The sequence below is a fragment of the Cucumis melo genome, chromosome 11 (assembly GCF_025177605.1).
Source record: "Cucumis melo cultivar AY chromosome 11, USDA_Cmelo_AY_1.0, whole genome shotgun sequence".
NCBI lineage: Eukaryota > Viridiplantae > Streptophyta > Magnoliopsida > Cucurbitales > Cucurbitaceae > Cucumis > Cucumis melo.
Window position 1 is genome coordinate 28,722,229 of NC_066867.1, and position 27,540 is coordinate 28,749,768.

At 35.7% G+C, this 27,540-nt stretch overlaps 3 protein-coding genes and 1 non-coding gene across 5 annotated transcripts; all 4 read left to right on the top strand.

The window, feature by feature from the left end:
* Positions 1-378: 378 nt before the first annotated feature.
* LOC103497985 (UDP-D-apiose/UDP-D-xylose synthase 2) lies at positions 379-3,478 on the top strand. 2 transcript variants are annotated; one of them, XM_008460426.3, is made up of 9 exons: positions 379-991; positions 1,202-1,294; positions 1,431-1,538; positions 2,006-2,120; positions 2,216-2,349; positions 2,440-2,541; positions 2,630-2,722; positions 2,814-2,949; positions 3,036-3,478. In XM_008460426.3, the coding sequence occupies exons 1-9, from the start codon at positions 719-721 to the stop codon at positions 3,149-3,151; spliced, it is 1,170 nt and encodes a 389-aa protein (XP_008458648.1). In that variant the 5' UTR covers positions 379-718; the 3' UTR covers positions 3,152-3,478. The 2 variants fall into 2 exon arrangements, with proteins under 2 accessions (XP_008458648.1, XP_050947752.1); XM_051091795.1 differs by having other exon boundaries at positions 554-991; positions 2,814-3,478.
* A 1,961-nt stretch (positions 3,479-5,439) lies between these two features.
* TRNAS-GCU (transfer RNA serine (anticodon GCU)) lies at positions 5,440-5,521 on the top strand. Its single transcript has one exon. It is a non-coding gene; the product is annotated as a tRNA-Ser (tRNA).
* On the top strand, positions 5,497-10,119 carry LOC103497984 (protein RETICULATA-RELATED 1, chloroplastic). The gene is made up of 7 exons (XM_008460425.3): positions 5,497-6,269; positions 6,737-6,835; positions 7,129-7,349; positions 7,658-7,727; positions 7,932-8,011; positions 8,815-8,879; positions 9,444-10,119. Exons 1-7 carry the CDS (start codon positions 5,754-5,756, stop codon positions 9,635-9,637), a joined length of 1,245 nt encoding a protein of 414 aa, XP_008458647.1. The 5' UTR covers positions 5,497-5,753; the 3' UTR covers positions 9,638-10,119.
* Positions 10,120-11,839: 1,720 nt separating this feature from the next.
* On the top strand, positions 11,840-27,511 carry LOC103497983 (AP-2 complex subunit alpha-1-like). The gene is made up of 27 exons (XM_008460424.3): positions 11,840-12,337; positions 15,533-15,664; positions 16,091-16,216; positions 17,049-17,111; positions 17,188-17,285; positions 17,382-17,589; positions 19,133-19,204; positions 19,288-19,380; positions 19,961-20,062; positions 20,141-20,238; positions 21,533-21,614; positions 21,727-21,815; positions 22,199-22,304; positions 22,400-22,465; positions 22,768-22,874; positions 22,960-23,064; positions 23,156-23,276; positions 23,399-23,581; positions 23,718-23,948; positions 24,381-24,461; positions 24,716-24,880; positions 24,977-25,063; positions 25,160-25,285; positions 25,906-25,986; positions 26,079-26,150; positions 26,707-26,786; positions 26,867-27,511. Exons 1-27 carry the CDS (start codon positions 12,206-12,208, stop codon positions 27,015-27,017), a joined length of 3,057 nt encoding a protein of 1,018 aa, XP_008458646.1. The 5' UTR covers positions 11,840-12,205; the 3' UTR covers positions 27,018-27,511.
* The last annotated feature ends 29 nt before the right edge of the window (positions 27,512-27,540 follow it).

A 27,540-nucleotide genomic window follows, 5' to 3' on the forward strand; every position in this document is an offset into this window, starting at 1 on the left:
CTAAATATATTATTTTATAGTTGTAAATAACAAAATTGCTGCAAAATTTTATAAATATGGGAAAATGCTATAGTTTATTGATGATGACATACACAATAGTTTATGGTAGTCTATCGTTAATAAAGAGTAAAGTTTTGTTACATTTACAAATATTTTGATATGTTTTGCTATAATAAAAAACCGTCGTATGTTTGAACCTGATTGTTTGAGGAAGAAAGAGATTTGTAGTAGTAAGCAATCCCTAATATTGTGATTAATGGACATGATTAACAATTTAACATGGCCAATTCTTCAAGTTTTAGGACTAAAATTAGATTTGCTAAACTTTTTCATTTATTAGGGACATGCATTTGTCTCGCTTCACCTCACGACAATTAATTAAATTCTCAAATTTTCTTTTATTTTTTCTTTTTCTTATTAATTTTCTCTTTTGCTGACAGACCTAGAAGTACACGTGGCCACTCTCTGGTAGCGAGTACCAAAAATTTCATACTCCCCGGTAGAACGGTGGCATTTTCACACACTCGCCTTCCCTCCGCCTTTTCTCTCGCTCTCTGGTTCCCACTCCTTCAATCTCAATAAATACGCTCAGCCTCTCAATTCTCCTCCACAACCCATTTCCCCGTTTTCCCCATTTCTTCAAGCTTTTTTCCTCTTTCTTCTCACAAGCTCAACGCGGGATTTACACTTTTGATTTGCAGAGTAAGAAAAAGCAACAATGGCGTCCAGTAACAGAGTAGATCTAGGCGGTAACCCCATTAAGCCAATCACCATTTGCATGATTGGTGCTGGTGGGTTCATTGGCTCTCACCTTTGTGAGAAGCTTATGGCTGAAACCCCTCATAAGGTGCTTGCTCTTGATGTTTATAATGACAAGATTAAGCACCTTCTTGAACCTGATACGCTCCCTTGGGCCGATCGTATTCAGTTCCACCGTCTCAATATCAAGAATGATTCCAGGCTTGAGAGCCTCATCCGAATGGCAGATCTGGTTCGACTTCTGTGATTCCTTCTTTTTTTGTTACTTATTTTTCTTGAAAGAATTGTTGAATTTTTGTTCTGGGTTGTTTGAAGAATTGATCCTTCTTTGGGTCTATTGTGGGTTATGAGCCATGCTCATTCTTAGTTCTTGTGGGTCTTTGTTGTTTCTTTTATTTTTATCTTCGTGTTTCGTGATTGGAATTTTGCTTGCGTGATGTAGACGATAAATCTTGCTGCGATCTGTACTCCGGCGGACTACAATACGCGACCCCTTGATACTATCTACAGCAATTTTATCGACGCAATTCCTGTGGTATGTATGCAAATTCCTCTTTCTTTCTGATTCAATTTTCTTGATGTTTTGATTTGAGTGTGTGTGTGTGTGTTCTCAATTCAAATGATTTGGTTATCGTTGAAGATTTGTGATTTGATGTGCTTTATTTTCATAGGTGAAATACTGTTCTGGCAACAACAAACGTCTGATTCACTTTTCAACTTGCGAAGTATATGGTAAGACAATTGGAAGCTTTCTTCCAAAAGATAGCCCTCTTCGTCAGGTAAGCCATCTCTTTCTGCTTTCTTTCTTTTTTCTCTCATTATGAAATCTCTTCAATCTAGCCGATCTATAATAATTTGCCTTACTGTTTCAATGAAAACGCAATGTCCTGGATCTTGCAGAGTCTTTAGGCAACTTTATTTGAATGCCCACGAACGATTTGAAGAATATGAACTTGAAATGAAAGTAGAAACTGCATGTTGTTTTTCTTTATGTTGCAGTAAGAAAACCGACAGATCTTGAAATTGGAAATTACACTCAAAATATCGTGGTTTGCATGCCGATTTGGACGTCTGTGTGCCTTGATCCGTCATTTGGCCTAGCTCTTTGGCTGAAATGTAGATTAAGAACGATATTCTACTTGTTGATTTTGCAATGAAACTATTTGCCAATTCGAATTAATTTTCTGATTCGAGAGGTGGATTTGAAACGTGAGCTGAATATTGTATTGTCATTTGTTTATGATAGGATCCATCATATTATGTTTTGAGTGAGGATACTTCTCCTTGCATCTTTGGTCCCATTGAGAAGCAAAGATGGTCCTATGCTTGTGCGAAACAATTGATCGAAAGGCTGATTTATGGTTAGTTTTCTTACTTGTTTACTCTCTGCTTTATAGGAATCAGTACTTAGAAATTGCAGTTCTTAGCTTTTGTGCTTTCTTCTTGTGTTTCACAGCTGAGGGTGCGGAAAATGGGTTGGATTTTACGATTGTAAGACCCTTTAACTGGATCGGACCAAGGATGGACTTCATTCCTGGCATTGATGGCCCAAGTGAGGGTGTTCCAAGAGTTCTAGCTTGCTTTAGCAATGTATGTTCCGTTGGTTTCCTGCTTTGACTTTTAGTTCTCTTTGTGGCTCTTGCTTTGATGAATGACTCTTTTGATTTTCTGATTTTGCAGAATCTTCTACGCCGTGAGCCACTGAAGCTTGTGGATGGTGGTCAATCCCAAAGAACTTTTGTATACATCAAAGATGCGATCGAAGCAGTTCTTTTGATGATTGTACGACATTCCTCCGCTTTTCTTTTGATCTCGAACCCAAAGTTTGCATGCAGTATACATATCTGAGCTGTGTGTATTGTTTGTTCAGGAAAACCCATCGAGGTCCAATGGCCAAATCTTCAATGTGGGCAACCCCAACAATGAAGTAACAGTGAAGCAGCTCGCTGAAATGATGACTGAGGTGGGGGCAAATTGCGTTTAGTTTAATTTTTTATTGTTCTTTTGCTTTTGTCAGATGAAGTAAGTTAAAGTTGTTTGCTGGAGTCCTGCAGGTTTATGCAAAGGTAAGCGGGGAACCTTCGCTCGAGACACCAACCATTGATATAAGCTCTGAAGAATTCTACGGTGTGGGTTATGATGACAGTGACAAGAGAATTCCTGATATGACCATCATCAACAGGCAACTTGGTATGATGCTATGTCTCATTTCCTTTCATATTTCCCTTCGATTAAGACTGTTAGCAACTTCAATCGAACTGCACAACCTTCCGCAGGTTGGAACCCGAAGACGTCCCTCTGGGACCTGCTGGAATCAACTCTGACCTATCAACATCGAACATACGCGGAGGCCATCAAGCAGGCAACAGCAAAACCAGCTGCATCCAGCTAGAGAATGTGATGCTCTTCTCGATTGGGTCATTTTTTTTCTTCCTTCTTCTTTTCTTCTCGGACTCTTTACAGGAGTTTTATTTGTAATATGTGGCTGTGTCCAAGCTTTTTCTCCAATTCTTTTCTGAGATTATAACTAATATGTTGATGGATGAAGTCCCACATTAGTAACATTTTTTTTTTCTCTTCTTGATTTTGAAATGTGTTAGTTGGATAGGTAATATGTGTAGCCCTGTTGGGGAAGAACTTTGTTATATGTAAAATGATTGAATATCAAGCTTGGACTACAAGTAAGGGAAGAATACAAGTAATCCACTACTTTTGTGTCTGTCTTTGCCTTCTCTAATTTAATTCTAACACTTGCAAAACTGACCTGCAATTGAGTTAAGTTCAAACGTCTACCAAAGCAATAATCTCATGACATTATATAAAATTAAGATAAAAAAATAAAAATAAGAACAAAGATTTAGGAATCAAAACTTTTCAAAATTCCAGATGAAGAATTTAAAGTAAAAACGTGAATATGTTTTTTTTTTAATGTATAAAAATAAGGTTAAAGTACAAAAGAAGAATTTGTACTTATAAATTATTAATATTATTATTCAAAAAGTGTCATTATTACTCATCTTTTGAAAAGAGAGATTTCATTAAAAAGTCTAAGAGAGGGGAAATAATTAAGTTTTGAATCCCCAAATTAGAAGCAAAAGTAAGACCTTGGCAAATAGCTTGAAGAAGGCTTACTGATAAACAGTTCCAATATTATTATCTCTGATGTTTGGGTTCGAAAAGGTACAAAACCATTAATTAAATACTATTTTGTTATCTCAAAAACTAGTTTTACTATTTTACTATCATCATTTTTTCTATTTTTTTTGTTACAAACTAAAATAATTATCCCTACACATAAACTATTATAATCTTTTTGACTATAATGTTTAACTTCTTGCCTCAAGCACTCCCTTTATGTTTTTGAAACAAACGAGTGGCGACCAAGTTTAAGAATATTTTATACTTTTGTTTGATGATATAGACTTAGAATAGATATGACGTTAAATGAAAAACAAACATGGTGATCTTCTCGTTATAGTTATTGATCAAAATTTGAATATATTTGTTAAAAGTAAAGATTTTGGTATTGTTGGAGTAGTGAGGATTTGATGTAGTTATATTTGAGAGGTAAGATGAAGTGCAAAAGGCAAACATAATTTTTTTTCTTGAAGTTGTTACTTGTCAGTAACAAAAGTCCAAATTGAAAAGCTTTTAATTATTCCAATACCCGCATCTTATTCTTAAAACCCTCCAAATAGTCAAACCACACCAACAACGTTGTAAGTTTTTCTCAACAAAATTAAGAACAAAATAAATAAATATCACAAAAATTTGGATTAAATATCGCTAATATATATGAATTTTTGATATATTTAATGTCTCGGGGCTCAAGTGATTCACCGAAGCGACGAGACCTTGAAAGCAGCTTTTTCAAGTGTCAATAGCGGGACGTTCTGTCAATCGGGGAAGGTTTTTGGTGACTCAAAGCCAGCTTTCGCTTCTTAGAAGATACCCAAGGCTTCGACGAGAAGGCGAACGAGACCGCTCTCCAATTCATTATCCGAAGCTCCCTTATGGAACTTTCATGTTCTTGGACTGATTTATGGTAGACTTTCCAGTAATCCTTCAGTTTCTTTTCTTGGATTGATTTATTCTACCATATTAATTTCCTTGGACCGATTTTGACATGTTCAATTTCTTCTTTTTCTATTCACACCCTACCAACAAGAGGCTAATATTTTCGTTCATTTTTCTATATTTAAAAATGTTAAAGGAGAAAAAAATTACACCAAGAGAGATCACTCTATTGTTTGTTAGAAAAAATATTTTGTACTTGGGTTTTCGTGTTTAAAGCACTAAATTTCTTTTTTGACAACATGCCCTTGGAAGTTGATACACACAAACATTATGTCCACTTGAATTAAGTGTCTCTTGAAATATGGGATCGATATGTAGAAGTTAGATGATATAAAATTGTAAGACGTAGGTGTGTAAAATAGATAAAGAAGACGAGTTAAAGTTTTTCAATAAATGTGCAAATTATTGATATGCACTACAACATTTAAAACAATTGCAATAATAACAAAGTCTATCACTGATAGAATTTGCTAAAATTTTCAATTTTATGAAAAATTATTTCAAAAGAAAAAACTACTAACAATATTTCTAGACATTAACAAAAATTTAAGACATTAACTACTTTATTTAAATACCTTAACATAGTTTGATGTTTCAACTGAAGTCGCTTTGGCCGAGTGGTTAAGGCGTGTGCCTGCTAAGTACATGGGGTTTCCCCGCGAGAGTTCGAATCTCTCAGGCGACGATTGTTTTTTGTTTCTTTTTCAAAAATTTCCTCCAAAGAAAGTTAGGCATTTTTCGTTTTCTTCTCTTCTTATTTTCTGTTTCTCATTTCGGCCAATTCCTTCCCTCGCTGTTCTTCATCTTCTTCAACGAAAACTCTCGAATCACATTTTAGTTATTTCGTTTCTCATCGATTTTTCTTACTCATTTTACTTCTACAATCTGCCATTGTTGCAAACGAAGCTTCCATTACTATGTCTGTTGCCTCTTCCAGCTTCAATCTCTTCCATTCCACTGTTTCTTCCAACCCAGATGCCTTCCTTTCGAATCTCGATGTTAGAGCTTCGGGTTGCTTTAGATGGCCTTGTTCTGAACCCAAGGGATCCTTCAAGCTTGTTTCTTCTCTTCATCATTCATCGAATGTGAACTTCCGTATTCGACTTAATTGTATTTCGTCCGAGGCGGCGGCGGCTGAGACCATCGTGGCACCGGGGGATTCTAAGGTTTTTGATGGTGTTGATTCTGAACCTCGGATTGATGGAGATGGTGGCGTTGGAGGAGGTGGAAACGCGTTTGGTGGCAGCGGCGGCGGTGGGGGAGATGGAAATGGCGATGGGGAGGATGAGAGGGAGTTTGGCCCGCTTTTGAAATTCGACGACGTGATCAAGGAAGCTGATGCTCGAGGTGTGAGGCTTCCTACGGATATGCTTGAGGCTGCTAAGGCAACCGGGATTCGGGAAGTTTTTCTTCATCGTTACTTGGACTTGCAGGTATATTTCATTTCTCATGTTTGTGAAAGTGAATGAATCGATCATATCGTGCATGGCACTTGAGATTATTTTGGGTTTGTGATTGACGGCCGAGGAAGTGTTGAAAGAATACTGTTTCTTCGCTCTTATGCTTTGATAACGTTTGCTGTTTTGAGGAGGCAGCATCATGAAGAAGTTTTTGCAGCATTTTCCTCTTTGTTTCGTCGTTTGAAACAAACATTAGGGAACGAAGCTTTCTCCAGTGTGTGAAATCTTCCTAATATGATTGAACAAATCTTGTTTTAACTGCCCTGTCGTTATGATTCTCCTTTTAACTTACTTTTGTTTCCATTTATATATAAGACTCCTTTGCCCCTTCGTTCTTTGGAAATTTATGGTGTATGGTTGCTTCTTCACTTGAGTATAAAGATTTGAAAATTTTAAGTTCTAATATATAATATAGTCAATTTTCTTTTGGTACTTTACAGGGGTCAGGTTGGTTGTTAGGCTTCTTGATGAACTCCTGCTCCATGTTTCGTGACCGAATGCTAGCAGATCCATCTTTTCTTTTTAAAGTCGGAACAGAGGTTTGTTTTGGTGTTTTTCTAATATAATAAAATCTAATGATCTGTAGTTTGTGCTGTAGTTTTGCATTGTTGGCTAATGTGATAATTGTCTTCTGTAGTTGGTTATGGTTGGCAGTACTTTTTGCTATAAGAAATCATATCATTGACATTTAAATCCAGGATTTTAGTTCCTGGTTTTATGCTCTAACTGATACTTTTCCTTGGTGGTGCGCTTTATTCAATTCAGTTGATTGGATGATTAACTGTAAAATACAATTCCTGATTAATGGACTTAATGAGCTTTGCTGATGCAGGTAGTAATCGATTCATGTTGTGCTACATTCGCTGAAGTTCAGAAAAGAGGAGAGAATTTCTGGGCAGAATTTGAGTTGTTTGCTGCTGATCTATTGGTTGGTATTGTTGTTGACGTTGCTTTGGTTGGTATGTTAGCACCATATGCTCGTATAGGACAGCGACCTGTCTCAAGTGGCTTATTGGGACAGATGCAACATGCTTATTCTTCTCTTCCTAGCAGGTTAACATCACATGAAATCTTTCCTATTGAAACTCAGTACGGTTATAAGACTTGTAGTTCTTTGCGTCTTTTATATTTTATTTACTTCTTGCTGCTGGATCCTTGAAAAAGTTTCCAACTTTGTTGAATATCCATTTTCTCTCTTAAAGATGATATGACGTTCTCAAAACATTGGACGTAAAATCAGATTCCCAAAATGCGGCCTCAATTTTCTGACTATTCCCAATTTTCTTTGGATTTAGAATTTCCGCGCTCCACTTTGTCATCTATGATTCATTATTTATTACTATTATTTTTTTCTTCTGCAGTGTTTTTGAAGCTGAAAGGCCGGGGTGTAAATTCACTGTGAAGCAACGAATTGCATCATATTTCTATAAGGTACTGAATTCAAACTTTTTTGACCAATGCTTAAACTGCAATTTACTTTCCTATCCTCGTTTTGTTTTCTTGTTTTGGAACTAAGTTTTCAAGACATGCATTTGTTTGTCTTGCTGCTGATTATATATATACACATATGTTTGTATGTGTATATATATGTTTGGGTTTTATTTAACTTGTTTACATTGGTGCCTTTTGGTCCAGGGTGTCTTGTATGGCTCAGTGGGATTTGGATGTGGTCTCGTTGGCCAGGGGATTGCTAATTTGATTATGAATGCAAAACGGTATGCCTCTTTAAGTATACCTTATATTTAGATATCTGATGTTTTGTTTTTTGATATTTTTATTTTACCATAATATGGTTTACCTTTAAGAAGTTCACCTGAATGCGTTGGTCAACTCTTGAACTTTGATTTTTTCTTTCACTGATTAGCTCTTTTTAGTTCATGTGCCATTGTCACAATCCATTTCTTATGACTATAGATTGATTTGGAGAAGTCAAATTTCTCGCATTCTCTTAAAAAGGAAAGATATAATGTGGCATTCCAAAATCTTGTTTGTGCTTTGAATTGTCTTAAAAAGATGCATCTCTGTGCATATTTTGACGAGAGCTTTGTTTTATAGCAGACCTAAGATTTCAATATCTTGTACTGCAAGTCATTGATATTGTAATTTCTCTGATTTAACTTTTAGCTATTGCTTTGTGATATTGCAGATTTTTTGTATGTATACATCTTTTAAAAATAGCTTTTACTTGAGTATTATTTATTTCTAGTTTGTTGAAATTGTATTTTTCCGTCACTTCTTTCTTTGTCCCTCAATCTTGTTTAAATTTTTGCAAAAATGAATTCTTGTCTGTTTGCATGTGTTATTGCATATTTTCCTAAACAGTACCTCAAAACTATCATATCATCTGTCCTCTCAAGGTTGTTGATGAACATATTTCATTGTTTGAAATAATTGATTATGATTCATGATACCCATAAAAAGTTAAATTCATTCATCTGTTAGGTAAATGACATATACATAAGACGACCGTTAAATCTTATCTAGAACCTCATTTTTGGAACTGTATTTAATAATCCAGGTGTATAAAGAAATCAGATGAGGACGTGCCTGTGCCTCCTCTTATTCAGAGTGCTGCTCTCTGGGGTACATTTTACCTGCTTCTTGAATCCTCCCTATTTTTCTTTACTAATCTGTTTGTGAATGAGCAAAAGGATCTTATTTTTCTGAATCAATCTGAAGCATGATACATCGCATCAGTAATTCTTTCTTTGGTTAAACTAAATTATGATCCTTAATACTTAGGTTGGTCCACAAGTCACTTATTTTATTTATTAGGATTTTACTTGACCGTCCATTTTATTTTGGTTGAAACATAAGTTTGATCAAGTTTCCACCTGGAACCAATATCAATTTATTGTTTTTATCAATCTGTTCGCTAACCTGTTTTGAAGATATCTTTATTTCTCTTATCTTTGTATAAAGATACTGCCCTCAATTTAACGAGAGGGAAAATACACATACGAGGAAATATTCTAATGTTAATAAGAGAAAAAGGAAACAAATATACAGCGAAAGGAAATACATTAAAATGGCGGAAAAAAGACCTAATGAACTTAAAGGGAGAATACTTTCCTTTATTCAACAACTTGAATACTACTTTTATGCATATTAATGTCACTCTTAAGTCCTCTCTATACTCTCATTCAGGTGTCTTCCTTGCGGTATCTTCCAACACTCGTTATCAAATTGTGAACGCACTTGAGCAGATTGTCGAAGCGTCGCCTTTGGGAAAGAAAATTCCACCTGTGGCAATGGCTTTTACAGTTGGTGTGAGGTTTGCCAACAACATTTATGGTGGTATGCAGTTTGTGGATTGGGCAAGATGGAGTGGGGTTCAATAAATTTAACATGCTGCGTTATTTAGCCTTAATCGTAAAGGAAAAAAGGTCCCTTAGTTTGGCGCCCTATAGTTGTAGCTTGATCTATGTAAGCTTTAGGTTTAGGAACTCAAATCCCTTTAAGGGGGCAGTCTTAGTGCGAATAGGATGTCAATTTTTCCTATGAGTATTCTTGATAGTACTTAGGAGTTGGTAGGATCATCTTGGCTTTATTTATTGGATAATTTGAATGCATAGAAATTTTGCAATACAGCCCACTCATGGTGGAGCTGGCAAATTCACTCCATTAGGACTTTTTATTTTCCTCTCTTTTCCTTCTCAATTGGGAGTCAATAATCTATTGTGAGATAGACAAATTAGATAATCTCTCTCTAATTAGATTTCATTAGAGAGACTTCGGCATGAAGAATCTCTCCAGGTGTAAAATACATCTTTATTATTTTACTATCAGTATTTTAATATACTAAGGTATGTTTTTTCTTTTCTTTTTGCTATTGTTTTGGAGTCCAACCATTAGAAGATAGGGATGATAATTGGAGGAGCCTAATCCTAGGATATGTAGTCTTCATTTCTTTATCTAACCTTGAAATCGGAAGGCAACCAAAAAGTTGGCAGGGTTGAGGAATGGACATTCTTATCAATTACCATCTTCATGAAATCATAACTCAGCAGCATGCTGGCCCCATTCTGCTGGCAGTGGCCTCAATTTCCAATCACTAGCTTTGAACTATATTTGAATCCCTGTTATAGCCAGAGATCAAAAGAAACTGCTGCCTCGTCGGGTGTACGGAGGTCTTCATCCGTTCATGGCTAATTTTAGAGTTGGAAAGTGTGGAGCTGTGAACTACAATTTGAAATATGTTTTGTATCGATCCTGGCCGGTGATGAAAATGATCCTTGTGAGATTTTGAGAAAAAACATCCTTTCTATCTTAACTTGTGTGAAGATCATTTAAAGGGTGTTTGAGCCAAAAGTTGGAGATCAGATAGTTGAAAAGTTTGAGAAATTGTTAACTCTAGTTATGGAGTTCGTGAGCCCTTGACTAATTGATTGACTATATATTTTTCTTTTTAGAAAAAGAAGGTTTGTTTTCTTTTTCTTTCTTGTTTTTTTTTTCTTTTTTGAGAAAAAGAAGTATTTTTATGTAAAATGTTTCAATAAAAACCACTTGAGATAAACTTTGACAGATTTTTGAAAGCTACTTGAGTTCATTATCTATATTTTCGAAATTAAATCGGTAAATTACAACCATTTTAAGAAAAAAAAACATTAATTCTATGTTTTATCAAACTCTTAACATATGGACTTTCCACATGTTACAATTCTTTTGGAGTTAACGATTAAAGTTATTTTATTTCGAAATAATTTAATGTTGTCAAAAACTATGATATAATAATTCTTTTTAGTTTTTAAATAAGTGGGTGAAAAATAAATGTTAGAAAACGGAAAATGGTTAATATCTACTGATTTTAAGTTAATTCTTGCATTTAAGTAATATGTGTAGAAAATAATTAATGGAATTTTCACAAGAGACCCACATTGTTTTAATTAAATTATATTGGTATAGTGGTCAATTCTTCCAAGTTTTTTGCATGAACTATCATATTTTAAAGTTCATACATCTCAAAAGGCTATAATGAATATTACCAACATTGAATTATATTCTATACCAAATAACTATACTCTCACGATCCTTTTTAGCACAACACTTGGAGATTTGGGTATTTAAAAGTTGAACCTGTTAATCGATAGTAGATGTCTAAATAAATCAAGCTATGCTTAGAATCATTGTATATAAATAATCGTCTTTGTAGTTTTTAGATTAGAGTATTATTCCTTCAATTTTTTTCCTTTATTAAAAATCAAGTCAAAATTTGAAAACCGATAAAAGCAGTTTTCAATTTTTTTTCTTTAAAAATTGAAATTCAACCATTGTATTTAGAAAGATGTAAGTCATCGTAAGACACGAAGAGAAAATAAACTTTATTTTAAAATTAACTATAAATAATAACAAAGACGAATGATTATACATATCAATTTTATTGTAAAGAAGGAAAAAGGAAGGTAGAAAGAGAAAAGAGAGCTGAGTTTTGTTAGTTTAAACAGTAAATACGGACGGATTAAACAAAAACAATACAGCGAGTGCGAATTCAAAAAGTGTTAAAATTAATTAATTAATAAAAATAAAAGAAACAAAATTTGATGAAGGGATCATTTCTGGTTGAAATTTCAGGCTTTAATGGAGGTAAAATAAAAGTCGTCTCTGCTGCCTCCCACTTTCCCGTCCACCGTTTTCCCATTTTTTCTCTTCACTCATCGATTTCATCATCTTCATCTTCACCTTCATCTTCATCTTCATCTCTACATTCCTTTTCTCTCTTTTGCTTCTCCATCAACCAAACCATCCATATTTTGAATTCTCTCTCCTTTCTATTCTTCCAACTTTCAATTGGAGTTCATCCTATTTCCAGTAGCTCTGCTCCTTGCTTCCGTCAGATCCGCTGGTGGAGTGCGGGGATCTAGGATAGGGAACTGTATAGGTTGTGTGTTTCCGGCTGGATCTAACCGGAGATGGCGTTGTCCGGTATGAGAGGCCTCGCCGTTTTCATCAGCGACATTCGTAATTGTCAGAATAAAGAGCAGGAGAGGCTCCGAGTCGACAAGGAACTTGGAAATGTCCGGACTAGGTTTAAGAACGAGAAGGTTAGGGTTGGATTTTTTACTTCCTTAATAATAACTTGATATGTGATTGTAATTCTCGCCTTCTTTTCCCCGTTTTTTTTTTTTTTTTTTTGTTGGTGCTTGGAGTTTTCTTTATAAGAACTGTGGAAATTATGCCATTGCCTAATTGTTGGCTTGGTGTTGCGTTCCAATTTGTTTCGAGAGAAAATGTAGATACCGAATATTTGATTTGATTATGAGCTGGAGGCAAAACTGTCTCCATGGATTCTCCTTTGAATTTTTTTAGGAATTTATTTTGACAAACATTTTTACCTGAGTTAACTTCGATTGATGGAATAATAGTTTGATTGCAAGTAGAGTAGCGAGTTAATACACTTTCTTTTGATACATTGCCTTTCCATAAAGGTTAGTGTTATGTTTTATAAATTATATAATCTGTCTTAAACTACTGAAGAAGTCTTAAATGACGAGTCCTCAACCATTTACTTAACAAAGAAAACCAGTTAAGTAAGAAGCAAGCAAGGATTCTGAGCCAGCGTTCTCTGTGTGAGGTCTTGCACTTAGCAAATGATATTGTCTACGTCGATAGTGGCTGGTTTTATGTAAGTGGCTTCAGGGTGAACTGTGGCTTGGGAGTACTTAGCTTTGCGAGATGGTCCTTCTCGAGTCATTTCTTGTTTAACTCTCTAAATTGGAAGCTTCGTTGTATGAGCAATTCTACTTGGATTCACATGATGATAAATGGTTATGATCTAGCAAGTGCTATTGAAACATCTTGGGAAATCTATGTGAAAGTTGTGCAAATGGAGCATTGAACTTTCAAGTGCATCTTGGGTGGGGTTTTAAAGGCACACCAAGAATCCGTGGAAAGATATTTTGGGCAGACTTTTCTCTTTCTCATTTTATTCTTTGGCTAATGTTCATGGATTCTTGTTTTTGGGAGGATTTGTGGTTGGGAGATAGGACCTTTCCTATTTATTTTCTTCACTTATACATCCTTTCTTTCTAAGCCAACATGAACCCAGTTCAGCTGAGTATGTCCTATGCACCAAGAAATTAAAAATTCAAATCCCTTATCCCACATGTTGTTGACTCAGAAAACGCTTCCGTACTTACCAATGGAACCATTTGGTGACCATCCTTCCACCTTCATCCTCTCTCTCTTAGTTTATGCTGTTCTTCATCCGATAAGAAAACATAAAAAATTGTGACCTTCTCATCTTTCATTGGAGAGTTTTTGGTCTGCCCTAACAGAGAGGATTATCGTTTCTTGGGTCCCAATCTTGCCAATGGGTTTTCTTTTAGTTTCTTCATTTGTTGCTTGGTGAACCCTCTCCCGCCTCGTTGCATCTTTTCCTCACTATTGAAAGTCAAAATTTCTAAGAAGGTTAAATTCTTTGTTTCATGGAAGAGTTATACCTTCATCGTGTTTTGGGGAAGTTGATGGGTTTGTTACCATTGCAATATCGTATTCTTAGCAGGCAGGAGGCTGAGGATCATGACCATGTTTTTGGGAGTTGTGACTATGCTTCCTTGGTTTAGAGCTGCTTCTTTCAAGGTTTCAATTTTCATTTGGCTCAACCTAGAGGGTGTAGTTTTTATTGAGACACTCATGCTTCACCTGTTCTTTCGTGATATGGGGTGTTTTATATGACTTGCTATGGTTGTGCAATTTGTGGGCCTTTGGGTTGAGAGGAACAAAATAACTTTTAGGGTTGAAAGACCTAATGATGAGTCTAATCTTGAAGAATATGATTGCAGAGAGATACCTTTGTGTATATTATTTAAAAAATGAGATGGCGGGGAAGAGCTTTAAACAGGCATCTTCCCAAGGCTCCAACAACTTTTCTACAAACCTAAATTTCTAATATTTATTCTAATTACAAGATATACTAACCCAGCTGTTAGTAAAGTAAAAATTAAGCTGTAGTAGAGTTGGTGTTTTAATTACATCACTAAAGAGGAGGTGTGGTCACTTATTAGGTTCCATGTTTCCCTTTGGGCTTTGGGTTTGTAAGGTTTATGAAATATTGTCAAAGAATCCTCATGTTTATCTGTTTCCAAGTTGTCGTATGGTGGATCAGCAGTTCGGCTCCCTTTAAACATGAAACCTTTGGGGGAGATTGCTGTGTACTTCTATCCAATACTAGAAATGTGTTCTCATTACACATATCTAGGAGTAATGCCTGATTGCTTTGATTTATGCGTATTTGGAGAGTATTGGAATCCCTTGCCATTTGTAAATTTATTTAAATATATTTTTATACATAAACTCTTTTGGTTCTTTTAATCTGTTTTAGTTAATTCCTTTTGATATCCATGAATATTTGGGCCAACTTACGCGCGCTTGGACTAATTTCACGGAACAACCCGCCTAAACTTACAACATTTAAGTGTCAAGGAAACTCGTAGGAAATTAATTCCTAGGTAGGTGGCCACCATGGATTGAACCCATGACCTCTTACCACTAGGCCAACCCATCTTTTAGTTAATTGTTTTGGTGAAACTTTGTTAAGAAGGTAATGCCTGATTGATGTATGATATCCTCAATTATATGTGTGTGTGTATATATATGGATAAGAAACATTTCATTGATAAATGAAGCAAGGGAAACCTCCGCACTTATGGGTGATTACCATATAGATTTCCAATTGATGATTTCCAATTGAAGACAAGATAAGATAAACCAGGATGAACAGATGGGTGCTCATATTTGCACTAATAAGAAGCTGTAAACAAGACCAATCCATAAATTGATCAAAAGATGAAAAAGAATCTGTTGGTGTATGGTATCTCCATGAAATTACAAGATAGCCATATGATACCATTGACGAAGGTTTGTAAAGCCTCAACAGCCAATGCACAGTGTGTTAGAGTGATCTGGACGGTCAAACACCTGGCCTTGAATAAAGACAGTATTAGAGCTGGCTAGCTGCATGGCTTGTCTCACTCAAGTTTGTTCTGGTGTCCAGGATATAAGTACTATCCATGTTCCAATTTATCAGATGTTCCCAAAGGGATGGATATGACTACTAGGTAGATTATTCTGATTAGTTTCTGCAATGGACCGTTACCTTCAGTGATAGGAAAAACTTCACAGTTCCGTTGTTTTTCCAATTATTGGGTTTGGTTTTTGACTACTGGTTGAATAATTGTTTCAGATATTTGCTAATGTAACTAATGGCACTCTTATTTGTTAATAATGGCATCTAACAGGGTCTGACGCCATATGAAAAGAAAAAGTATGTCTGGAAAATGCTTTACATTTATATGCTTGGTTATGATGTGGATTTTGGTCACATGGAAGCTGTATCTCTTATATCTGCACCGAAGTACCCTGAAAAGCAGGCAAGTTTCTGCACCTTTTATGCAATGCTTTTTAACTTGTGTACTAGTTGCTTTTATCCTTAATATTAAATAAGCTTTGGATACATACAGCTAGAATCTGAATATGCAGTCTTGCTTTCATTATTAGGCATATCCCGTGTTCTTCTTTAATCTAAAAAGTGTCTTATATTTAACAAAAATATCTTTGGTCCAAAACCCCTGGTCACCTACTGTGTATAGACAATTCACAAGTTCCCGAATGAACAGGTACGTTGTCATAGGACCATTCTCAGTGTTCAGGTTGTAAATGTCTAGAGGCCGAGAAATTTCTTTGAAAAAGAAATTCTATTTACTGATTAGTTTGATTCATTCTTTTTAAAATATATATATTGATTAAAACATATTCTCTACTTTTAAATTGATCAAAGTATGATTCAATAATCGCAGGTTGGCTATATCGTCACATCGTGTTTGCTTAATGAGAACCATGATTTCTTGAGATTAGCAATAAATACTGTCCGGAATGACATTATTGGTCGCAACGAAACGTTTCAATGCCTTGCGCTGACTATGGTATGTCCATGGGAAAACTTTCATTAATTTAATTACAAGTTAATTTTCTTTTAAGAAATTTAGCTGCTTTTTCCTAGTGTAGAATCCTTATAGTGTGTATATACACATACGTACATAAACATCTGATACATGAAACCAATCGATCAGAGATCATCTTCTCTGCATAAGTTTTATTATCATCTTCATTATTTTGAAACATTCTTATCACTTTTTTTTCTTGGGGGGTGGGTGTTAAACATTCTTATTATTACATGCATTAACTGCTTAAAGAATTTCTGACTTCATCACTTTAGAAATCGTACCAAATAGTTTTTTCAATTCTAATTTTTTTTGGCGGTCAGAGATCCTTCTCAAAAGGGATTTAAAGAAAGTATTATTCTAGGCCATTTGGTTTTCCATTCAGAGGGGTGGATACCTAGTGCAGTGAGTGGCCCTTTCTGCTAACGCTACTCGATGGGGGATTGTGTTGAGGTTATTTATTGTCCTGAAGAAGTTATTGTTGTTGGGTCTTCTTTTCTATCTTTTTCTTTAATACATATAAAAAAGTATTTATGATAGTGCTATTCCGGAGGAGATATACGTATGCCTAACTAGTGGTTCTCACATCCATTAGCTTTCATTTTTTCTACCAGAGAAACATATGACTTGAGTTTTTTATCAATGACAGTATTTTTCTTGGGTTCGAACAACATCTTTATTAGCCTTCTCAACATTTGTAATGCCCAGTCATTTTGTATTTATTTTATTAGAACTTACGTTTGTACTTTTTGTCTCAGATAACAATTTAATGACTACCGACTTTTATGTTTTTTTATTTTATCCTTCTCTTTAGGTTGGAAATATTGGGGGGCGAGAGTTTGCCGAGTCATTAGCCCCAGATGTTCAAAAGTTGCTTGTAAGTGATTAGAGAAAATTTTAGTTTTTAACTGATGTTAGATATCAAACGAGATGAAAGTAGTTTCTTTTTCTAGATTTCAAGCAGCTGTAGACCACTCGTGAGGAAAAAAGCAGCATTATGTCTACTGCGTTTGTATAGAAAAAATCCCGATGTTGTCAATATAGATGGCTGGTATGCTTAAGTTTTAATTTCCTTGCCCTATTATGTTTTACCTGGTTGTTCTCCATTTTTTCCCTCTTTATTCATTCATTGTTTAAAAATTATCAGGGCGGATCGGATGGCGCAACTTTTAGATGAGCGTGATCTTGGTGTTTTAACATCTTCCATGAGCCTTCTTGTTGCTCTTGTATCAAACGATCATGACTCCTACTGGAGTTGTCTTCCAAAATGTGTTAAAATTCTGGAGCGCCTTGCTAGGAACCAGGATATTCCACAAGAATACACCTATTATGGTATCCCATCTCCCTGGCTTCAGGTTTGTAGTGTCCTGCTACTGAATTTCTGATGTAATGGGGGCTACATTGAAAAAGTTATTTATTTTGATTTTTTTCCTCGATGTTTATGTATTTGAGAAATGTACTTTAGATGCTGTAACGTGTCTTCGATATGTCGTGTCCTATATTTTCAAAATTGATGTGTTGCCGTGTCATGTCATGTCGTATCTTGATTCCGTATCGGTGTCCGTGCTTCTTAGAAAACCACCCTGTAATGTCAATGTCAAGAAAATTCATCTAAGACCAATTTCTTATTGGTCTTTTAACATCCATGAAGTCATCAAATGGTGAAATCACCACTAATGGTGGACTACAAAAAGGATGTCCAATTACAGAATTAAAGAAGAGAGACTACAATATGTAAACGGGGTAAACATTTACGCCAACAAAGAGCACTAAATAAAACCAAATCTATGAAGTCATCAAATGGTGATTGTTTGCCATTTGCCATTGAAGATACTTCCATTCCTCCCACACCAGATAGACTAGAGAAAGGAATGGTTAAAAGCAAGCCACAGTATCTTCTTATCTCTCTCCTGAATGGACATCTGACAAAAACCATAGATAAGAAATAAAACATTGTTCCAACCGAAGAACTTCAAGTTGCAATATTGTTATGCCAAAGAACAACAGACAAGCAGCCACACAAATGACATTGCGATTCTGAGCTAGTCTTGCCCATTGCACAACAAGGAGGAGAAAGAAGGAAAGAAGGGATTCTCCTTTGTAGATTGTCTGTTTTATTGACACCTGATGACTAGGTCCCCACAGAAAAGCTTTAATTTTACGTGGATATGAACTCTTCAAAATCTTTTGAACGTGTTAGGGCCTAGGTTGGTGGCCTCCATTGCACATACTGGAGGGGTGCCCTCCTAAAGTCTGTTCAATGTGGCAGAGCTACGTCATAATTTGTGGCAGTGGGGGCCTGCGTTTTTGTGACCCCTATAAAAAATGCTGATGTCTTTTTCCACTATTTTGGTGTAATACTCCATCATAGATCTAACATATATTTGTTAGATAAATCAATGACCCAACTCCAAGAACCCGTGGCAGCTGACAAAGTAATGGATGATAGTAAATGTGAAATTGAAACCCATTCATCAACTTCATCATCATTAAGGTCTCTTTACAGCCCCATATTCCAATCCTTGCTTGTAGAATTCCAAATTTTAGCCACTGTATTATTTAGTATGAGCCCTTACTGAACTTTTGAGGACCAAAATGGACTTCCATGGTGCTTTGGAAGGTCCTGAAACAGAAGAAATTGGCCAACGATCAGATTTTGTATGCTGAATTTTGTGTTAGTTTTGATGTTTATACCACTCTTCAGTCAGATAACCATGCCTAATGGAAGTTTAGCAAACCAGTGCTATCCTTTTGATATTTTGGGAGTTCTTATCAATTTTAATTTTAGTTTCTATATTTATGAACGTTCATTCTACAGGATTTCTTTATTTAGGAAATTCCCCAGAGCAATTTGATTCTATTTATACGAGTTCACTGTTTTTTTTTTCACTTGTCTAGGTGAAAACCATGAGGGCACTTCAATACTTTCCAACTATTGAAGATCCAAATACCCGAAGGTCGCTGTTTGAGGTTGGTTTGTTTCTAAGATAGTGTTTCCAATTTTGTGATTCCTCAATAGGATTGTTCATCTAACCAATGGGGTGTGCTTCCAGGTCTTGCAAAGGATTTTAATGGGAACCGATGTTGTGAAGAATGTCAATAAGAACAATGCGTCACATGCTGTTCTGTTTGAAGCCCTTGCTCTTGTATGTGGACAATCTATTTTCTCCAATGTCGTTGTAATGGATGAATATCAGATGTATCAATTAGCATTGTGTTTTATATCTGCTATTTATGCACAATACAAGCTTTGGTTTGTCTGGATGCATGCTAATTTTTCTGGCTATTCATAGATAACGGGGAGGCTGTGCATTTTTTTTTTTTTGGGATAAAAAACATATATATTCAAGAGAACAAAAGAAGAACAACCTAAGGGCAAGGGGTGTGTGACCTTCCCCGAGAAAAACTAGTAAATAAGGGCCTTCTAATTGTTAAAAATCATAGAAAGGCTGTACTTACAACAGTATTTGGTGTAATTGGTACTCCATCAAGAAGCCCTGTGTTAACAGGGAAGCATATAGATGAACGGGGATGCTGTACATTGGTCATCCTCCCTGTTCTCTGTGACATAGTGATCTTTTACAATTTTAGATTTTCCTGTTCTTTCGTTTGAGAAGTTTAGTTCTAACAGTGTAATGCATGACTAAGAAAATAAAAATTTTCTTTAAAGATGATTCACATATTAACTTGCTTGTTGTCTGTTGCCTTCAATTCATTTTGTCATAGGTAATGCATCTTGATGCTGAAAAAGAGATGATGTCTCAGTGTGTTGCTCTTCTTGGGAAGTTTATTGCAGTTCGTGAGCCAAATATTCGATATCTTGGCTTGGTAAGTTATATATCTGATAATCAGGCGATGTGAACCAGACCCGGGATGGAATGATTTTGATTTTATGTTCTTGTGCAGGAGAATATGACTCGGATGTTAATGGTGACAGATGTTCAAGATATTATTAAAAGACACCAGGCTCAGATCATAACATCATTGAAGGATCCTGATATTAGGTGCGTAATAATTTGTAATAGTTTGACACCTTGTTTGGAGTATCCAACTTTATTGTAATATTCTATTCTATGTGTTTAAAATGGACGATCAAGTTATTGATATTATCTGTGTGGTGCTGGGAGATAAGGGCTCCCAGGTTCATGGTTTAGTAAATAAAAATATTTGATATCTGCCAAGGCTGGTTTTAGGGCCATCTAGCATTCCTATCCTTCCATTTAAAAAAGCTTGTGGAAGTTTTTAAAACATTTGTGTCATGCCACGTCTCCAGTTTAACTTGGAGAAATCCCTGATTTATGGCACTAGTATGGAAATGAACATTGTCGATGAGGTTGTGTGAGACACACTGAGTCGCTCTATTTTTATCCAAGGGCGATTGTCTTATCAATTCCCAAGAAAAGGGTGGTTGTCTCAACTCTTACATTGACAGCTAGGGTTTTATCTGATCTGTTGCTTCATGGTCTTAAAGTTCCCTGAGAATGGCAGTACTGAACATTGAAAGGAAAATGAGAATTTTCAGGTGGGAGGTGAACAAGTAAGGGAAATAAAGTTGTGTTGTCAGTTGCGAGACTACATCAAAATTGTAAACTTTTGGGATCATTAAAAGCTTATGGTTGGTAGGAATGCTTGTCTGTACGATGATTAAGGAAAAAAAGAATCTGATGAAAAGATATTCGTTCTTGTTGACATTCAGTTCATCAACCAAAGTTATTACCTTCACAAAAATTAAAAAACGAGGTTGGGGAGAGGGAGAGTGAGGTATAACAATCAAGTTCACTAAAAGTCTTTGTGTGAAATCCCATATTCCTACATATATCCCAAACATACATATTTCAACGTTTGTAAATATTTTGTTGAAATAACAAGAAATAAATAAAAGATGATCCATATTCTACAAATGAAGGTTAAGTATTCACACCAGATTTTATATCATTAATTTGATAGGAATCGAGTAGGATTATGTTAGTCAATTCAAGCAAATTCCTAGGGCCAAACTCTTCTTCTCCCCACTCTTGAGAGAAGAAACCAACACTAACATGAAAAACAAGATACCTTCCCTTCGCTCCCTCAGGTTACATATTCTCTTTTGTCTCCCTATTTAACTTTGGTTGCCATCTCTCACCTATCGGATGTCTATCCCTTCCTTCAAACTGCAACTTTTCCCTTCCTACTATCTGATTGCAATTTCTGTCTTATTATTTATAGATCTTGATGACTTATTAATATGCCATTTAAATATGACAATGCTAGAAGAGATGTTTATGGGTATATGTATTTTCAAATCTGTATTTTCAGCATCCGAAGGCGTGCTCTTGATTTGCTTTATGGTATGTGTGACGTTTCAAATGCGAAGGATATAGTTGAAGAATTATTGCAGGTATTTTATGAACTTGATAATAGGCAGTCTCATTCTGGACTTTTGGGCTGTTGAAATCATCTCCATCTTTTATTGGAAAAGGCCTTGCTACTCACTTTACATTCGTTGTCAGTACCTCAGCACTGCAGAATTCGCAATGCGTGAAGAATTGTCTCTTAAAGCTGCAATTCTTGCTGAAAAGTTTGCTCCCGATTTGTCTTGGTAAGTATATATTCTTTAGTCGTTGTTTCTATCAAAAAAAAAAAAAAAAAAAAAAAAAGAAAAGAAAAGAAACAGATACTTATTAATCACTGAGCATCCCTATTATGAAAGGGGACCTCTCAGTCTGATGTCATAACAGTTCTCGATTGTTATTTAAGATACTTATGAACATGGAGTTATATTTTGTTCTTTCTCAACCTTTTAGATTTCCACTCTTCTTGATTTTAGAAATAAAAAGATACAACAATACGACAACTATTGGTTTTCCCCTTAAAAAAGATGATAGATAGTTATTGTAAATGCGAGATTTACATTCGCTTTATTGTTCGATCTTATTCATTACTCATTATTTGTCTTTAGTATCTTACTAATTTGTGATTCAGGTATGTGGACGTGATTCTACAATTGATTGACAAGGCTGGAGATTTTGTCAGTGATGACATATGGTTCCGTGTTGTACAGTTTGTTACAAACAATGAAGATCTGCAGGTAATCTAATCTGCTTCATCCCATTTTACACTTCGCTTCGATTATATAGTGATTTGGTTTTGTATTATTGATGGTGATTTTATGCATTTAATCAGTCTTATGCAGCAATAAAAGCGAGAGAATATCTTGATAAACCTGCTATACATGAGACAATGGTAAAGGTGAGTAGTTCTTTATCTTTTTCTTTTCTTTTCTTTTCTTATTTCCAATTATTATTTTGGTTCTCAATCTTAATTTATGGTGATATCCTATAACGCTATATGTTGACCATCAAATGCTGTTGTTATTGTTAATGTTATTATTATTATTATTAATATTATTGGCTCTTTGTGTAACTTACTTCTAAACTGCAACCAACAATTTCTCTTTCCTTTTTTCTTTTTAATATATATATTAGTGATAATGATTAATTTGGATGAATAATTGTAGACTTCAACTTAGATGTGATTTGTTTGTCATACAGGTCAGTGCATATCTTCTTGGAGAATTTGGTCATCTTTTGGCCCGAAGACCAGGTTATAGTGCAAAGGAATTATTTAGAATAATACATGAAAAGCTACCGACTGTTTCGTAAGTACTAGATTGTACTTAAAAGTCTTCTTCCTTTAACAAGTTTATTGCTTTCTGTTTTAAATAAAATCTACTTTCTTTGCAGGACGTCTAGCATTCCTATTCTTCTGTCAACATATGCTAAGATCTTAATGCACACTCAGCCCCCAGATCTGGAACTGCAAAATCAAATTTGGGGGATATTTAACAAGTGAGACTTGTGCACTCTTTAAACTGACGCTCTTTTGTTTATTTTCCCTTGCAGTAAATTTAAATTCTCTAATAGAAATTTGTTTTCTTAGATATGAGAGTTGCATTGATGTGGAGATACAACAGCGTGCTGTTGAATACTTAGCCCTGAGCAAGAAAGGTGAATCTCTAATGGACATATTAGCCGAGATGCCAAAGTTCCCTGAGAGACAGGTGCATGTTCTTCCTTTGAAGTGTCTGATTGGATGCAGTTTTCTGTGAAGGATTGTGATGAGTACTCCCAATCTTTGTTCAGCAAAAGGTTGATATTTTCTCTAATATTTTTCATACTTCAGTCCGCTTTGATCAAGAAGGCTGAGGATACTGAAGCTGACACTGCCGAACAAAGTGCCATCAAGTTAAGGGCTCAACAACAATCATCAAATGCTTTGGTCTTAACTGATCAACGTCCTGTCAATGGAACTCCGTCTTCCAGCCAGCTTACTCTGGTGAAGGTGCCAAACTCGAGCAGTTATCCGGTTTGTTTTCTGTCTTTATTCTTTAAATTTTCAGAACATCATTGTTGCATTCTTTTTAATGCTTGAACCTGTTAATGGGAGTCTTCTTGATATGGTGTAATAGAGGAATTCACTTCATTTACAAACCTAATGACAGGATTCGACTGACCATGAACTTTCCCGGACCAATGGGACTCTGACCAAAGTTGATTCTAGCCCCCCTGAACCTGATCTCCTCGGAGATCTTTTGGGTCCACTAGCTATTGAAGGTCCTCCGAGTGTTGTTGCTCAGGCTCCCCAAAGTGTAATGTCCAATGTGGATGGTGTTCCAAATGCAGTTGAGAGTGGAGCTATTGTTCCAGTTGGAGAACAGGCAAATTCGGTTCAGGTACTGTTTTTCTTCTAATGGAGAAACAAACTCTAGAACGCCCAAAAAAATAAAAAAAACAATGCAATAAATTTCTTTTTATTTGATAGGAAACTAAGTATGTATTATCGAAGTAATACAATACAGATAAGGCCTGGGAAACTATTGAAAATTCCTATCAATAAAGATTAAACACTATAAACTTTCGATGATATTCTTAGAGGACATATATTTGTTTTCATTTCTTTACATTGCAGTTGTATCTGCTATCATTATCTGTTTTTGGATTCTTATTAAAAGAATGTTTGATGCTTACTGCTTTAGGTAATACATTTGTAAATCTGACACTGGCAGTCGTCTAAGATATTTGACTGGTTTGATTGCATGTCAACTGCTATGCTGTAGACTGCTCCATGTTGTCATTACTTATATTTCTATATTATATTTTTTCAGCCTATAGGAAACATATCTGAAAGGTTCCATGCCTTGTGTATGAAAGATAGTGGTGTGCTGTACGAAGATCCCTATATTCAGGTATCTTTCCCCTTTCCTCTTTCCCCTGTTTTCTTCATTACATCTTTATTTTATTTATTTATTTTTAAGTTTCCCCCTTTTATCTTATCATTCACTTGTGACTTCAATCGCAATTCTTAAAATATTTAAGTTGTTTTGGAGAACAAACTATTCAATATATGTTTCTGGTTTTCTCAGCTTTCTTTACTAATTTTATAGCTTGCGACTTGCAAGTTGCAACGCTCATAATTGCTCTCATATTAAACTTGTGACAGATTGGCATTAAAGCAGAGTGGCGAGCTCACCTAGGACGACTTGTTCTTTTTCTTGGAAACAAGAATATTTCTCCCCTTGGCTTCGTCAAGGCTATTATATTGCCTCCTTCGAATTTAAAGATGGAGTTGTCATTAGTACCTGATACCATTCCTCCCCGTGCACAGGTAAACACAAGCAGTTGAGTTTATATCTGGGACGTGGTTATTTAGAGGCTGTTACCTTTCTTCACATAGCATCAGTTTTTCTCTTTGATTGGATAGGTACAATGCCCACTTGAAGTCATTAATGTACATCCAAGCAGAGATGTAGCCGTTCTTGATTTCTCTTACAAGTTCGGGAATGACCTGGTAAATTTTATTTGTTTAACTTTGAAGTATTCTGGATTCCCCTTCTCAATGGCTGCAACACCCTGGAATCAATCATGTATATATTGTTCTTTGCAGGTAAATGTGAAGCTTCGCCTTCCAGCTGTCTTCAATAAATTTCTCCAGCCTATATCTGTATCTGCTGAGGAGTTTTTCCCTCAGTGGAGGTCCCTCTCAGGGCCCCCATTGAAGCTCCAAGAAGTGGTGAGCCTTTAACTTTTATTTTTTTGGGGATGATAGAAATATCATTGAAGACACCATGAGGATTCTGTCTAGAATTGAAACATCCAGTTTGACTTAAGTTCTCTACCTTCAGTGATCTATCTGACGTGTGCAATTTTTTTTTTCTGTCTATACGCCCCACTACTTGTCGAATCCCACACCATGCCTTTACCTACTTGTTAAAATAAACCTTGTGGATGAATCCTTGATAAGGTTTCAGGAATATATTGGATTCTCCGTCTGAGATAGTGCTTAGGGTTTAGGAACTGGAAGATACTTCTCTAGTTGGAGGCTCCACCTCCCTCTCTTCTCTTTCATCCAAATTTTCGCTCTCTTTCCATCACAGGTCCCATGCAAGGTTTTCGGGACTTTAGTAATGAAAACAAATACAATAGTTTAATGTCGTAAAATGGCTCTGTAAAGCATTATCCAATTGAAACAGTTATAATGGGAATACAAAAACTATCAAGGAAAACATTTTGTATTTTGTATATTTTATGTGATCTGTACTAATTGCACAAATGTTGTCCTGAGTGTTGTCTTATGGTAACTACTAAGTTATATAACTGATAATTTTCGTCTTATCGCCATTTACTTTCCAGGTTAGAGGTGTAAAACCCCTTCTTCTTTTAGAGATGGCAAATTTATTCAACAGCCTAAGGTTGATGGTTTGTCCAGGACTTGTAAGTAGTCACCAATTTTCTGTTTTTTTAAAAGGATTAATGCTTTTAGTTTGTACAAAACTCACCCTCTCTCTTCTCCGTTTGTTGTTCAGGACCCAAATCCAAACAATCTTGTTGCGAGCACAACGTTCTACTCGGAGAGTACGCAAGCTATGCTCTGCCTAGTAAGGAATACTTCTCCCTTCTTAATTTTGAACTATTTTTATGGGTTAAGTTTCTCTCATTATCTTGTCGCATGAGAAATTTGGTTCACCTGTATGAAATTTCAAGTTGAAAATATTTTTGGACCATAAACTATAGTTTGTAACCCTTTAATCTTATGTACTTCTAAATTTGTAACGATTTTGCGTCTATACTTTAATAATTATCAATTTAGTCATAATACTTAACGATTTATAACGTTTAATCCCTATTGCAAAGAATAGTATTAGAATTTAATGAAATTTCCAACGCATGTGGATCGATAAACTAAGGGTTAAGTTTGTTAATAATTTATAAAGATCAGGTAGTTACATAATCAGAATTAATATGGCTTTTTTTCCAATTTATAAAAATTGCAAAGCTAGGACTAAATTATTACAAATTTAAATTTAAGAGTTCATGACCAAGCTAGAGAATAAACCGTTACTTCAATTAAAGTTCCCGGACAAAAAGTGGTCCCTAACCGAAAATTTATTGCTAGAACCCCCGATTCTCATGCTCTGCTTTATTGATGTTCAGGTTAGAATTGAAACCGATCCAGCAGACAGAACCCAATTACGAATGACAGTTGCCTCTGGGGATCCGACAGTAACTTTCGAGTACGTGCTTTAGCCCGATATTGCTCCATTATCTCCCAATTTATGTGAAACAGCCACAATTCCTAATTTTCTATCTACAGGTTGAAAGAGTTTATCAAGGAACAGTTGATAAGCATACCTGTGCCTCATTCAACGCCGCCGCCATCAGCTGCCGCACCACTGGTAGCACAGCCCGCAGTTGCTACACCAGCACCGACAGATCCTGGGGCAATGTTAGCAGGCTTGCTCTAGGACAACGTCGTGATTCATCAGCAGATTTCATTCGGTATACATTTGTAAACATGATTATACAGCCGGCCTACCCCTATTCCGGGGATACTAAGGCAAATGAGGGACACCATGATGCGAGGGCTTGCGGAGTTTTAGGGTGATCGGCATTGAACGATCACATATTTAAGTCAGTCTCTGGGGTGGGTCGGTCGGAGTTCTTGACATTTTTTTTTCGCTCCAAGAGTAAAAGGTGAGATTTTTTTTTGGTTTTTAATATTTCTTTGTTGAGATTTAGGTTGGGGGAGTTGGTGAGGGATTTGTTCAACTACTGTTTCTTCCCGGTTCTTCATGGGGTGATTTCTATAGTGTATTATTTGATGTGTAAGATACTGCGTTTAGGACTCAATTGTATCCAATCCTATACTTTCATAACTCAAAAACACCTTCCATAATTTTTGTCCATTCTCAAAAAAGTAGTGGAGTGTTCATCCATTAATCATTATGTATTTCTCAAATCTTGTGTTTGTGTACCATCAAGTTTCAA